The following is a 13797-nucleotide window of genomic DNA, read 5'->3' as shown; positions in this document are numbered from 1 at the left end:
GGAAGGAGAGAGAGGAAGAGAGAGAAAGTGACGGGGGAGAGAGAGAGGGGTATAAAAATCTGACTTTTTGACCAAATTATCATTTTGCCCTTCGCGGTTTTTAGACCATAATTTCTTCGTTACTGCTCCGATTCGGGTCTACTCCGTGTCTACGAACTCATTTCGCCGCGCTCTACGCAATAGCGTAAGCGAAATTCCCAAATTATTTCTCGATTAAAAAGCCAAATTTTTGCCCATTAAAATATGCGAGGGCAATTTGGTCATTTTTGCTAAAAGATATTTTCCTTACTTTTTAGATATTTTCTTTCTTTTTAGATATTTTGTTTTGGGTTCTTACACATTAAGTCAATATATACTTTATACTAAAATCCCATAAAATCAAGTTTTCTTATTTGATGTATAAGGAATAAAAGTCGCCAAAAATTATCTTGAGAAAATGATTATTCTGAAAAATCATTTTTCATACTTAGTCAATATTGCAACTCAGCTAAAAAATTTCTGGGTCCACCAATGGTTGTTGATGTACAATTTTTCTGATTTCCTTTTTTGTTTCAACTTTGTCATTTTTCTATATGCTTATCAGCTCAAAGTCCATCACCTGGAACACATGCGAAAATACCTGGGTGCGACCATTGTTTCATCTCGTGGTGTTATTATTTTACGCGGCGGTATGATAGTCACACCAATGTACATGTGTAAATTATATGCACTAGCGGATATAACATTCATGATCATTACTTTTATATCTTTTTCAATATGGCAATACAATATATGGGTAGAGACCTTATCATAATACAAGAAAATTCCCTAAGCAGGATCGAACCTACATACTGTTTAAGGAGTGTTTTGTGATCAGACACATAAATCCAAGCTTCAACTTATTAAAATGCAATTAGCTTTTCAAACTGGTAAAAGGGAAAAATGGAAAACATATTATGGGCTTGATCAAGCATTGACAAAATTGCAGTTCACTCGGATTTCACCTTCATTTGGTCTTGTAAGAACTTGGACATTTCCAAGCTTCACCATGGACACTGCAAACTGGCTCTCAAAAAGGGAGGGCTGAGATGCCAATGCAGCAACAAATGGACCAGTTCTTACATCTGACTTGAGCAACTGATCTGTTGATAGCAACCCCAACTTCTTGTGAAGATTCGAGTAGAACTGCGTGTCGAATGTCTTCGGAGTTATGGCATCAAGATAAATCAAGTCCAAGTCTTTTTGGCATTTCTTCTTCAAGAAGTTGTTCAAATACATGGAATTAAGTGAAGGATCAGGCTTTCTGGTTCCATTGAAGTTTGAGAGCCTGTTCTTGAAGGAAGAGCAAGAACTTCTACCAATGGTGTGCGCTCCTGAAAGGGTGACCAAATCAAGCATGTTCAAGCCACGTACTTGGAAAAACTCAATCAGTGCAGTTACATTTTCATGGCCCTGAGGAACAGAGTCAGCTTCCCTGGAAATTGAAATCCGTCCATCTTTACGCCCGAACGGGACTTGCCAAAATGGACCTCCAGCTATAATGGTGGCATCTCTAGCTGCAGAAGTGAGAATGTCGGCACAGGAGACAGTTTTAGGACATTGCCTCTCAAGCTCTGCCTTGATGTCATCTATTACTTGAAAACCTCTGAGTGTCCTGCTGGCAAAAGCTCTCCTCTCGCTCCCTTGATGGTTAAGCAAAATTGATGCATCACAGCCCTGCAATGTAGAGTTATTTTAATCACATCTAATACATGTAAAGATTTCTTTCTTTATATGCTCTAAGCCTTTGTTCTATTAACTGCTAAATTTTCGTCACGGGGTTTAGAACATGGTAAGTGACATTAAAAAAATACTAATTAGTAATGTGTTCGGATTAGGATATGTTAAAGGCTGGTTCTTTTCCAATGTGAAAGAAGAAAAAAATGAAAAAGTTTAATGCAAATGCGAGCTTACTCTCACAGCGCAGTCGTGGAAGTGCAAGCGAATGATGCTAGCAGCCAAAGTGAAATCCTTCTGGATCCAGTCTCCCGTTTTTTGCTGAATGATGCCCTCAGCTTGGGGGCATGTTTTAAGATAGTGGTCGAAAGACAGAAGATCCGCCGCGCGCACAACTGTGGCCCGGGGCTTGTTTACATTTTTAGCTGCTAATTGCGGTGCTGCAGATACAAACAACAGAACAAGAACAACAGACAATGCAGAAATGCACAACTTCATGTTTAATTTCAGCTTGGTCTTGGTAGTTGGTGTTATGGTGTATGCTTAATTTTCATCTTCAGCTAGACTTGTTTTTATATATAGCTCTAGAAACTGAGTTGATGTGTTGTGGGGTTCTGAAAAATACGTGAGAAGCACTATTGAGCCTTATAGAACAAAGGGTAACATGCAAACACGTAGCTTTGAAAATTAAGTCTCATTCTAGATTTATACGGTATTTAATTCATGGTGTAATTTGAGTCAACCCCAATAGGGGAAGGTCCTAGCTAGTGGAAAATTTACACGTGGACCAAATTAATGAATTAAATTAACATATATTAGCTGTTCAAGACTTGAACATTGTTTACATTTACTTGAACTTGACAGAGTACAGGTCATCTAATATTTAAAGTTTCTCATCCACTAAATAATCAGTAGATTAAGTAAGTATACTATCCTTTAATTGCTCAAACGTGTTGAAGTAATCAAGCATTTTAAATCAGTCCAAAACACGTTCCCTTTGATTTGTTTGGACAGGCTCAATGGGATATCCTGTGAAACATTCTAGCAGATTATTCCTTATTTTCACACGATAATATTGAGAGAGGCGATAATATACCAAACTCACACACACTATACGAATACTAAAACCTCAACCAAGACCATTCATGGGAGAGCAATTGGGAGAGCAATTGCCCCCAAATTACTACGGGAAGCTTCAACAACAGAAACACCGATTCTTCACCTATTTCTTGTGAGAAGCATAGAGAGCCAGTCTTAAATTCATTTATTTATTGAAATGCTGATAATTTTTTTATATAAAAGCACTAAGAGTTGTTATATAAAAAGGCATAAGCTAGCGATATATTATTTCTATATCTTGGCTAGACTTACTTAAGTAAGGTGGACATCAAAAAGGATGATTAAACTCAAACTAGTCAAGAGACTGAAATGAGAATTGGACTTAAAATCACAATGTTGCAAATTACACTCCATTTACATTACTTTGAACTTGAACTTAAAAAACTAATAGACTTTTAAAAGTATCATTCATACATACAATACAAACAGCACAAATTCACACCAAAAATCAATCACAAAGCAAAATTACATACCCCAAACAAAAATCACAAGAAAGATTTGAATTCATAAACATTGATTGAAAAGGGTCTCATAGTGTAATTATATTCTCTAAGCTTTGCAGCACACAAAGCGTCCGAGCCCTTTGGAGCCATGTTTTTCATCATCTCCAGAGATCTCAACCTTCTTGTGATGCTTGTGTTTTTTCTTCAAGTCATCCTCCTTCGGCACTGTAATTACTAAAACCCCATCACGCATGGAAGCCTTAATCTCATCAACCTTGGCATTTTCAGGCAGCCGAAAGTTTCTAGAGAAGCTGCCACTCGTCCTTTCCCTGCAGTGCCACGTTTCATTCTTGGGGTCCTCTGCTTCAGGCTCTGCATTTCTCTCTGCACTCACATGAAGCACTCTATTTTCATGCACCTCAAGCTTCACATCCTCTTTTGTAAGGCCTGGAAGATCAATTTCAAAGATGTGGGCATGTGAAGTCTCCTTCCAGTCCATGTAGGTGTTGTTGTAGCCTATGTCTGAGTTCAAAACTCTGAGAGGGGACAAGAAGTTGGGTTGGTCCAAGAGAGACTGCAAGAGAGACATTCTTAATTCTGGTATGTGTGTGTTGGAAGAGGGATTTTAATTCTGGGTTTTGTTTTAGTTGTGTTGTTATTGCAAGTGATGGTTTAGTGAGTGTTTTGACATGATCATATGAGTATTTATATTTGGAAGGAAGATGGGCAAGTGATTTTCTTGAAGTTTCTGGATTTGGAATTGTATAGTGTTTTTGCTTCTCCTAGATAATGATTATTGATATCGATGGGCTTTGTTGGGTCCATTTCCCCATACGCGTTTTGAGATAAAGGGTTGAAAGTCAATGTTGGAGAACACTCTAGGAGAACCTGGAAATTGTATTCGAAGTACTCTTCAAGTCTTAACTTAATCTTACAAGTTGCAATACTCCATCCACCACAATGACCTACGTACACAAAAAGGATATCATAAGAGATGCACAAACCCTTGGGTTAGTGGCGAGTGAGGGTAGATAATGCGTTACGATTAGGATAAGTTCAGGTTCGATATTGGACTTAATCTTTAAAGTTTGACACCTCAGTTGGGGATTTTTCATTCTTTACAAATACACTGGTCATTAACTTCTTCCCCCCTTTTTTTTTTGTAACCTTAAAAGATCATTCTTGTATCTTCCAGACCATCTTGATAAGGCTTTTCTAACATAATAGTGACGTGACTTGGAAGAAAGCAAACCTCTCAGCTTCCACGAATGACCCAATTAAGGTCAGTCAGCCCATTTACATCTTGAAAAAGACTTGAGATTCAATGTGGTGAAGGACTACTGGTGTTGTGATTTAGAGTATATGCTCTTGCAGATAAGATTTTGGATTCGAGTCTTAACATTTGTATTATGTGTGTGAATTTAGTATATTATCACATATCTCGATACAAAAGGTCCTAAAAATAAATAAATCACATTGTGTGGAGGCTGGCTTTGCCTGCAGAATTTCCAACCTACCACTTCCCAATGAGCCCAATTTGCGTTGTTACTTCCCATCCTACATCATGGTCAAAAACACAACACATGGTGTTTTTAATATGGCAATTGAGTTGATGGTTAATCTTAATAATATGTTTTTTTAAAATCAAATAAACTTTTGGAATGAGACATATGTGTCTTTTGTATTATTACTTCATAATATGCAATAATGTTGATTGAAAATAAAAACAAAAATGCATCCAATATAATGTTTTACGTACAAAGTACAGAATGATAGAATTGTACTTCAAATTTTTTTTTTCCTTGGATCATGAATCGTTGATGATCATGATGCACCCAAAAAAAAGGAAGGTAATATCTATGCTTTTTGTTCCCATGGGCTTATGTCCACAAGTTCCCTGCCGTAGCCTTCAATGCAAAACCAAATATTCCCACCCATTTGGCTCGTATAATAATACATATATAATTATATATATATTATCTTCTGCAGGGTTTGTCTGTGAATGAGTTTTTTTTCCCTGGAATTTCAACAAAAGTAATCTCTGCCAGTGACAATGCCAATGCCGTGAATGATTTCTGTAGAAGTGACTTTGTCAGAAAGTGCTTCATATTCTCCATCTCTGCAAATGCTTATATGCCTAATGTGATGTCCTTGAAGCTTCATACTGGTGACGGTGGATACAATAAAAAGCAAAGACTATGGCATCCTTAAGCTTAATATATTATGCACACATGAGCTTCATAATTGCACTATTAGAATTCCCTCTTATTTTTCAACTAAATTCCCAATTCTATTTTTGCATCAAATCATTTGTCTGTTTTATTAGAGAGGCTGGCTTCAGGAGTTGCCAAGTTTGACATAAAGAAATTATTAATTAATCAAGATTAAACCCATCTGGCCAAATAGACTTTTACTTCAGTTTGTTACCAATATGTTTTCACAGCTAGATCATTTTTGTTTTTTTTTTTTTAAGGAGAAACAATAGTAATGTATTGATAAGGAAAAGAACCAATTACAAGAAAATCGGGCTATGTTCTAAGGGGTTAGGCGAGTTTTGGATTGGAGAGAGAACCCCCCCGTCTCCCTGTTAACATACCTGAAAAAATTATCGGTTGATGAAAATTTGAATTTACAAAGATATGAATAATAGAAACGTACAATCCAAACTGAATGATTCTAAAGGGAAGGCTCTACGAAATGACTTAAAAATAAAGAAAGATACAAAGATGAAGTAGAAGTGGAAGAACACAAGCGCGGCTTTGTATAATGGAAATTGTCAGTTGCATGATTTTGCTCTGTTTTTGTCTGAAAATTGAAAACTCATTATTGCTCAGATGTCGGTTCTCTGTCACATGGGATGTCTCATTGATGTAATATTTTAGCTGGTTTTGGTGAGCAATATATATATATGCAGTTAGAACATAACAATATTCCTTTTTGAAGAGATTAATTAGGAAAATTTAGTTTAAGTTTCATCAAATCAATCATCATCAATTACCAGGAAAATTCATGTGGTGGATAGACATTCGACAAGAGAATGGTCCACATCAAACCAAATTCAAATACAAAATTAGAATTTATACTCAGAGGAACAAGAAAAGTTAGATGCTTTGGTATCTGTTATATTAAGGATAGGGGCTTATAGCATCCCCATGTTGGTAGGTGTTCTTTTTCCCATGTGACATGCTTTTTTTTGGGGGTACCCAATTAAACTTAACCACTAGCTAAATGTGATTAAGAAGTTTAATCTGATTGATTTGATAGATTAATGTAAAAAACCCAAATGCATGCACTTGCGGCTGCTTTAGATGGTGATATAGGCCAAGAACAGGAAGCTCTAAGATAAAAAGTGCTTCTGCAGGTTGAAGTTCTCACTTGGAAGCAAGGTTTCTTATGCTCTGAGACCCTGTGAGTCTGTGAGTCTGTGACTTTGTGAAAAGTCATGAGAGGCTAGCAAAAGGGTCCACTTACAATCAATGGGGCTCTGTAAGTCTTAAGGTAGTTCGAGTATGAATCTCATTTTCTGATGATTTCACAAAACACTACATGTACTATATGACACATGTCATCCCCTCAGTGCATGCGAGGTGCCAAAGAGTCCAAGAGGACAAGTTTATCAGCACTCTGTTTGAAAATTGACAACTCCAACTGCTACCAATGACAGAAGCACCATATCTTACAGACCATGATATGTATACTGGCTTCAATAACTGCTTGAGCTGTCATCACATCCAGGAAATATTCATGGTGGGAAAAGATTTCAGTGGTAAAATTAATTGGTCGGTTAAATTAAATGGTACATTTTGTGTGCAGATATAAGCTTGCATTCACACTTGTGTGTAAAACCATGATTATTCCTTCCTTCCTGTACAATATTTTGCTAGTTCAGTTTTCTCTTGCAGATGTTCAAAAGCCCATATTCCAGGCAGTAATTCTCCTTTCGGCATTTTATATATAAAAGAAACAGAAACGAAATGGAAAGAGGAAAAGAAAATGGATCAAGAGCTTTTTGTTTTTTTGTTTTTTTGGTCATACAAAATGGATCAAGAGCTTTACTGCACAGTTGGAAAGAAATGCAGCCCAGTTTGTCTGGAAAGTAAATGAGAGAAGCCTATTGATGACATAAAGATATATCAATTAATTATAGAGGGGTTACATATGTAAGTTCAGAAAGGTCTTGTATGGACTTGTAATATCTTTCAATTGATTAGCTCAACAACTAAATCCTAACCAAACTTCAACCTCAAAAGCTTTATAGTTTGTGCTTACTCAAAAGGGCCATTGGGTTTTGATTATAAAACATTACCAAAAAAAGAATTTGAGAGAGAGAGAGAGAGAGAGAGAGAGAGAGAGAGAGAGAGAGAGAGATTCCCTCCAGCTAAAAAGAGGGTATCAATAATTGGTCTTTTACTTGCCTTGTTGCCTTCCTTATCCACCACTCCAGCTTTAAGTTCTGGCATATCAGAAGGATATATCCAAATATCTTCTGTAAAGTGCGAAGAGGGGGGAAGTCCCAAGTGAAAAACATGGTGGCTTTCAGCACACTATCCCATAATCCCATCCCACCCAACAAATCCCCATTTTAATCTCCTTTTGATTCTCTCACTATTCAATATAACTACATGAACAATTATAATACTAACAATAATTAGTATAGGAAACAATCCCAAATGGCCAAGTAAGTATGGCAGGCCCAACCTCCCCATGTTACAAATCCCCCTTTACCTGTCCCCACTCTCTCTCCTTTTATAAAATCCCCAAGCCCTGCCTTCCCCTCTCCTTCACTCCCATACCACCTCCTTCATTGATCTCTTCTCCTGTACACATATTTGAGCCATCTAGTCTTTTTCCTCCTTCTGTTCATTGCTAGAAAACCCATCACATTTAGACTTACATATTCAACACACAAGAATATACACAGAGCCTAAGAAATTATGTGCAGCTCTAAGGCCAAGGTGACCATAGGGGTTGAAGTCACACCCATGGTTGCTAGAATCAATGGCAGACCTGTCCTTCAGCCTACCTGCAATCGGGTTCCTAGCCTCGACAGGAGGAATTCGATTAAGAAAATATCAACACCACCTCCCCCTCCACCATTGCCAACTTCTTCTGCTAGTAGTACTAGTCCTAGAATTTCCAACAAGGCTTCATCATTGTTAACACCTCCAATTTCTCCGAAGTCAAAGTCTCCAAGGCCACCAGCAATAAAGAGAGGAAATGATCCTAATGGGTTGAACTCAAGTTCTGAGAAAGTTGTGACCCCAGGAGGTACCACAAGAGCTAAGATTTTGGAAAGGAAGAAGTCCAAGAGCTTTAAGCGTGCTAGTGTTGGTGTTGATGGTGCTTCTGCTGATCTTCATCATCATGGAGATTTTAGTGCTGGTGGATTTTCTTCTTCTTTGAATATCGAGGCATCATTGAGTTATTCGTCTTCTTTGATCACTGAGGCGCCGGGAAGCATTGCTGCTGTGAGGAGGGAGCAGATGGCCCTTCAACATGCACAAAGGAAGATGAGGATTGCCCATTATGGAAGATCAAAGTCAGCCAACTTTGAAAGGGTTGTTCCTGTTGATGCTTCTGGTAATATAGAAGCCAAGGGAGCTGAAGAAGAGAAAAGGTGCAGCTTTATCACAGCTAATTCAGGTATGGTCTATTTTCTTAAGAGTAACTTCATGTTGAAAATATAAACTTATGCTCCTTAAAAATATTCGACTCATTCACTGATTGTTTCATTTTCTTTGTATGCTATTCTCAGATCCCATCTATGTTGCTTACCATGAGTTCCAGTTCATGATGACAAGTAAGAACTCTCTCTATTCCACACAAAAAAGTTATATATATATATATATATATATATAACGGGTGTATATAACATTACTCTACAATAACTAATTACCATATAAAGATGAATGTCAGAAGAAGGTTGTATGCATTGGTCATATATATTTACTCATTTTGTTTCAATTTGTTCATACTGCAGGATGTTGTTTGAACTGCTTGTTCTGAGTGGAGCTCAAGTTGGCTCAGATTGGACTTCCATTTTAAAGAAACGCCAAGATTTCAGGTGAGTCCTTGTTTTCTATATTGCTTCTCATTAAAAAAAAAAAAAAAGGGAATAATATTTCTGAAAAGTGCATGTTTATTTTCTCTCTGCAGGAATGCATTTTCAGATTTTGATGCAGAAATTGTGGCCAATTTCACTGACAAGCAGATGGTGTCAATTGGTTCAGAATATGGCATTGATATAAGCAGGGTCCGAGGAGTTGTGGACAACTCTAACCGAATTCGTGAGGTAAAAACTAAGGCAATCCTCAAAAATTTTGTCCTCTATCAATCTTTTCCGTCTATTCTGTCCCCTTCTTTTACGGACCATCGTTGCTGATCAAATGATCATGTCTTCTTTTTTAATGGACTTGTTACTCAAAAGAAACATTTTAGTTTAAGTAAACAAAACCCATAAAAAAAATAAAGGAATATTAAAGCAGTTATTGACTTTGACCATCATTAGCAGCTTAATCTATAATTCTTTTTTGGGTTTCAATCTTTAATCTATTATTCTTTTCTTCTTATTTGGTGAAAAGCTTGTCCACTAGTGGCTTCCAACTGTCCTGCATGATGTCTGCAATATATGAATTATATTCCTGCAAGAATTATATACCTAATAATAGCCCTTCTGATTTTAATACACTTGGCTGTTCATCAGAATTATGTGTTATATTTAAACTAATGTACTCCATCTTTTGTGCTATTAATTGCAGATTAAGAAGGAATTTGGATCATTTGACAAGTACATCTGGGGGTTTGTCAATCAGAAACCCATCTCACCTCAGTACAAATTAGGCTACAAAATCCCAGTTAAGACATCAAAATCAGAGTCCATCAGCAAGGACATGGTTAGGAGGGGATTTAGGTTTGTGGGTCCAACAGTTGTTCATTCTTTCATGCAAGCCTCAGGCCTCACAAACGACCATTTGATCACTTGCCACAGGCACCTCCAGTGTACCTTGTTGGCAGCTCGCCGTCCCACATTGGAAGAAGTTCTATAGGATCATTGACATCAAAGAGGAAAAAATTAATGACCCAAAAGTGTTTAGGGCTCAATATGCTAGAGAAGTGAGTGCATAGTTTGCTAACTATATAAAAAAGCAAAAAAAGAAGAAGTTACTTTTGATGGTTGTGACTTGTGTGTATAATATAAATAGAGAAAATGATTGTGATTAGTTGTGAGATTTAATTTAGGGATCGAGAATGCTTCAACGATTAAAATTCGTGTGAACGACTGATATGATAGTATTCTTAGTTAAAAAGTTTGAAATAGACCGACGAGTGGTGTTGCAGAGGGAGCTTTAAAGGAGACAGGCATCATGTGCATATGCAATAAGGAGGCAGGGCATGTGTGGATGTGTCAGTGTTGCTTTTTATTCCATGTGACCCATCAAACTCTGCATTATTTTGAATTCCTTTAACAGGCTGTGTGGGATATTGGAAGATGGAGTGTAGGACCAGACCACATATTAATTTCTCTTTCTCAATTGCTTTGTTAATTGAGTTGTTAGTTAATCTTCTGTACCTGTATTTTTCTAACCCTTTTTGGCTTTGGGGGAATATTATACCCCATTGTTGTGTATCTTGAATTTGATGTGAGAGGTTTTGAGTGTTGTTTGATTCAATTTCCATGTGCTTGCTTCTGTTCTGATTGCTGACTTTTATATATAAAATACATTTTCAAATGTTAATCAAATAAGATAGGTATCTTCTCCATGTGTCCAACTTTCTTTTTTCCCTCTATGCCTTTCCCTCTCACATACTCACACCTATCAATTTCCAAAAAGGAATGCTTGGCATTTTCATCAAGGACATTTTGCGCATTGGTTGGCTTTCATGAAGAAGGGGGGCTTTTCAAGTGCAATAATTAAGAGGATGAGAGAGGGCTTCGCATGATTACTATTGACAAAAGAATTCTACAATGATGGGGCACTAAATCTGTGTCCCACAATGAAATTTCTCTAGAGCCATAGATTTTGTGCTTGGGTGAGGAAGTTGTTTAAAATTAATGTGCTAAAAATGATCAAGTAAATCAACCGAGATCTTTCCCTAATGAAACTTATGAAAGATAGAGGGATGGGAAGTGGAGGAAAGAGGACAAGCAAAATCAGTGAAGTAGAGAACCATGGAACTTGTAAGCAATGGTCATGCCTCCTAGCATGTGGAGGAGTCAATGCAAAATTTGTCACTTTGAACTTTGAACAACATTAGTTGCTTGCTTCATAAGCACGGATTGTGCAACTTACCTAACCCAACCCAACCAAAGGAAAATAGGCAACAAATAGTTAATTAAGACCAGAGTGTTAAGATAGGAAGATTGCAAATGAAAGTAAATTTAGGTTTTGGCCACAAAAAAACTTTCACTTTTGAAAAAAACCAAAACTTTTCCGAAAAAGACAGAAAAACTCCTTAACTTTCAAACCAAAGATATGCAAATGTAAAGAATTCCTTAGGAAATCCAAAAATAATAAGGGCATTTTTGTCCATTTTGGCTTCTTTTATGGCTTTTTCCAAAATGTCCCAAAGGAATATAGAGCAAAGACAAAGAAATAAAGTAGAGAGAGCAGAGAGAGTTTCAGAGATAGAGAAGAGACTTCTTGTATTTCTCATTTAAGCTCAACTTAGCACAATTACAAACCTTATACCAGCTGAGTTAAAGCATTGTTCACGTGTTTCTAACCTCTATAACTTCTTTAACCTTCTCTTATCAGTACTAACAATTTTCCTAAACTACCAAACATGTCTAACAATATCTCAACTCCGAAACTATGATTTATAATGAAAACTTAAATCAAAAGAACAAATTCATCAATTGCTGAAGTGTGAAACCCTACAAACAAGAACAACAAAAATAACTAATAGGAAGACATATTGAGAATGGTCGGTTTCCTCTTTGCATTGGAGGACTGTGTTTGTGAAATGAGGGAGGGTAGGAGGAGATTTTTGGTGTGCGTGAAGGAATCTCCTTAAACAGCTCAAACGGTTGATTCCTTCAAACAATTGTGTAGTGTATGTCAATAGACACGTGTCAAGTATTGAAAAGAATGGTAAGGATACACATCTTGGGTAAAAGTGATGGACAAAAATATCTCCATTGAATTGCGGCAAGACAACTCAAATAGTAAGTCAAACTTTAAGTGGGGGTATCTGAGGGATATGAAAAATATAAAATCTGACGCATCAAGCTTGATTAGGTACTTTGTTAGTTGAATCCTATTCACTAGGGTTTAGCCAAAAAAAATGTTATCTTGGGAAAAAAGGTAAGAGAAATGAGTTTGAACGGGAAAAATCAAATTTTCTAAAATTTGCTAGAGGAACAAACATGAAGGGGTGGGAGGGAGAGGAGGCGAGAAAATATAAGGAAAAGGGATGAACCATTGTCAAAGTGAAGCGGCAGGGTAAGTAACGAGTTCCTTCTCTGAAGGTGGGTTTAGAAGAAACTCCTAGTTCCGCCTGTGAGTGCAGGTACCTTTCTATGGATCTGTAGACTTTAGGTGCTTAAGGCGGAAGGAACAGAAAAGCGTTTTGAATATTAATAAATTTTTCTGAAAATTGGAGGAGTACGCGTGCATTTATTGCATGCATTCTATTTTTGTTAAAATTTGTCACAGTATAAAATTACATGTTTGATCGATTGTTGTTGTATCCTGCTGATCAACAGGAGGAACCACAACCAAGGTTGAGTTCAAGATTAACATATATCAAATTCAAGGCCATCCAATGGTCCCAATCTATCGAATCCGGATAATGCACAATAGGCGGTATCCGTTCGATAGTCAAACGACGTCCGAATTGAGATCCGCAAAATTCTAAGCACTCGTGCCAACCTAAGGATCACATCGAGACATAGTGCAACTTAACTACCCTCGTCCACACGCCGCTACACTCGCCGGCAGGGCTGGGTGCCCAAAGCAATTACGCATCGCCAGAAAATCTCAAAACTCCTACCCTAGGTATAACACCCTATTTGGAGCCACTTTTGTTCTGGACTTACCCCAAAAACTGATCGAAAATAGCCGAAATTGCGATCCCAAAATTGGCCAAAATCCAATTCGAAAATCGAGTTACCTAAGTTCAAAATCGATGCAATCCTACCCAACCATCAGCTAGAGCACGAAAAATAGGTAGAAATCCATACCTTACTCATCTGAATTGGTGACCGGAGGAGAGAGATCAAGCTCCTTGAATTTTGGTTAAAATCAGTCGAATTTTTGCATTTTCCGACGATCACAGTTGGTTCCAGCGGTTGAGATTGGCCCGGATGGGAAGATGGAGGTTTCCCGGTTCTTTTGGGACCCGTGCCACCCCAAGCAGTGGCCGGATGCGATGGTTATGGCCCAAAAACCACAGCGGTGAACAGTAACAGGGGGCTGTTTCTGCGCGTAGGGGGAGAGAGAGAGAGAGAGAGAGAGAGAGAGAGAGAGAGAGAGAGAGAGAGAGAGAGAGAGAGAATCTGATTTTTATAAAAAAAATCCCATTTCAAAATATTTATGGT

At 37.5% G+C, this 13797-nt stretch overlaps 2 protein-coding genes and 1 pseudogene across 3 annotated transcripts; 1 reads left to right on the top strand and 2 right to left on the bottom strand.

The window, feature by feature from the left end:
* Positions 1 to 849: 849 nt before the first annotated feature.
* LOC117626546 (peroxidase 7-like) lies at positions 850 to 2193 on the bottom strand. Its single transcript, XM_034358281.1, has 2 exons — positions 1933 to 2193; positions 850 to 1695 (listed from the first exon to the last, which is right to left on the bottom strand). The coding sequence occupies exons 1-2, from the start codon at positions 2191 to 2193 to the stop codon at positions 946 to 948; spliced, it is 1011 nt and encodes a 336-aa protein (XP_034214172.1). The 3' UTR covers positions 850 to 945.
* Positions 2194 to 3130: 937 nt separating this feature from the next.
* LOC117624861 (18.1 kDa class I heat shock protein-like) lies at positions 3131 to 4013 on the bottom strand. The gene has a single exon (XM_034356351.1). It carries the CDS (start codon positions 3844 to 3846, stop codon positions 3364 to 3366), a length of 483 nt encoding a protein of 160 aa, XP_034212242.1. The 5' UTR covers positions 3847 to 4013; the 3' UTR covers positions 3131 to 3363.
* Positions 4014 to 7731: 3718 nt separating this feature from the next.
* On the top strand, positions 7732 to 11001 carry LOC117626116 (annotated as a pseudogene). The gene is made up of 5 exons (XR_004585500.1): positions 7732 to 8900; positions 9013 to 9057; positions 9238 to 9321; positions 9414 to 9549; positions 10016 to 11001. The product of XR_004585500.1 is annotated as an uncharacterized LOC117626116 (transcript).
* Positions 11002 to 13797: the final 2796 nt, after the last annotated feature.

This window comes from Prunus dulcis, chromosome 4, assembly GCF_902201215.1.
Source record: "Prunus dulcis chromosome 4, ALMONDv2, whole genome shotgun sequence".
NCBI classification, from domain to species: domain Eukaryota; kingdom Viridiplantae; phylum Streptophyta; class Magnoliopsida; order Rosales; family Rosaceae; genus Prunus; species Prunus dulcis.
Note: the sequence above shows the minus strand (reverse complement) of the source record. Positions and strands in the feature narration are given on the sequence as shown.

Coding starts and splice junctions, on each gene's coding strand:
- LOC117626546 (XM_034358281.1), bottom strand. CDS start 2,193: ATGAAGTTGTGCATTTCTGCATTGTCTGTTGTTCTTGTTCTGTTGTTT. Junction 1,696..1,932: donor TCCACGACTGCGCTGTGAGA/GTAAGCTCGCAT, acceptor TCTACATTGCAG/GGCTGTGATGCATCAATTTT.
- LOC117624861 (XM_034356351.1), bottom strand. CDS start 3,846: ATGTCTCTCTTGCAGTCTCTCTTGGACCAACCCAACTTCTTGTCCCCT.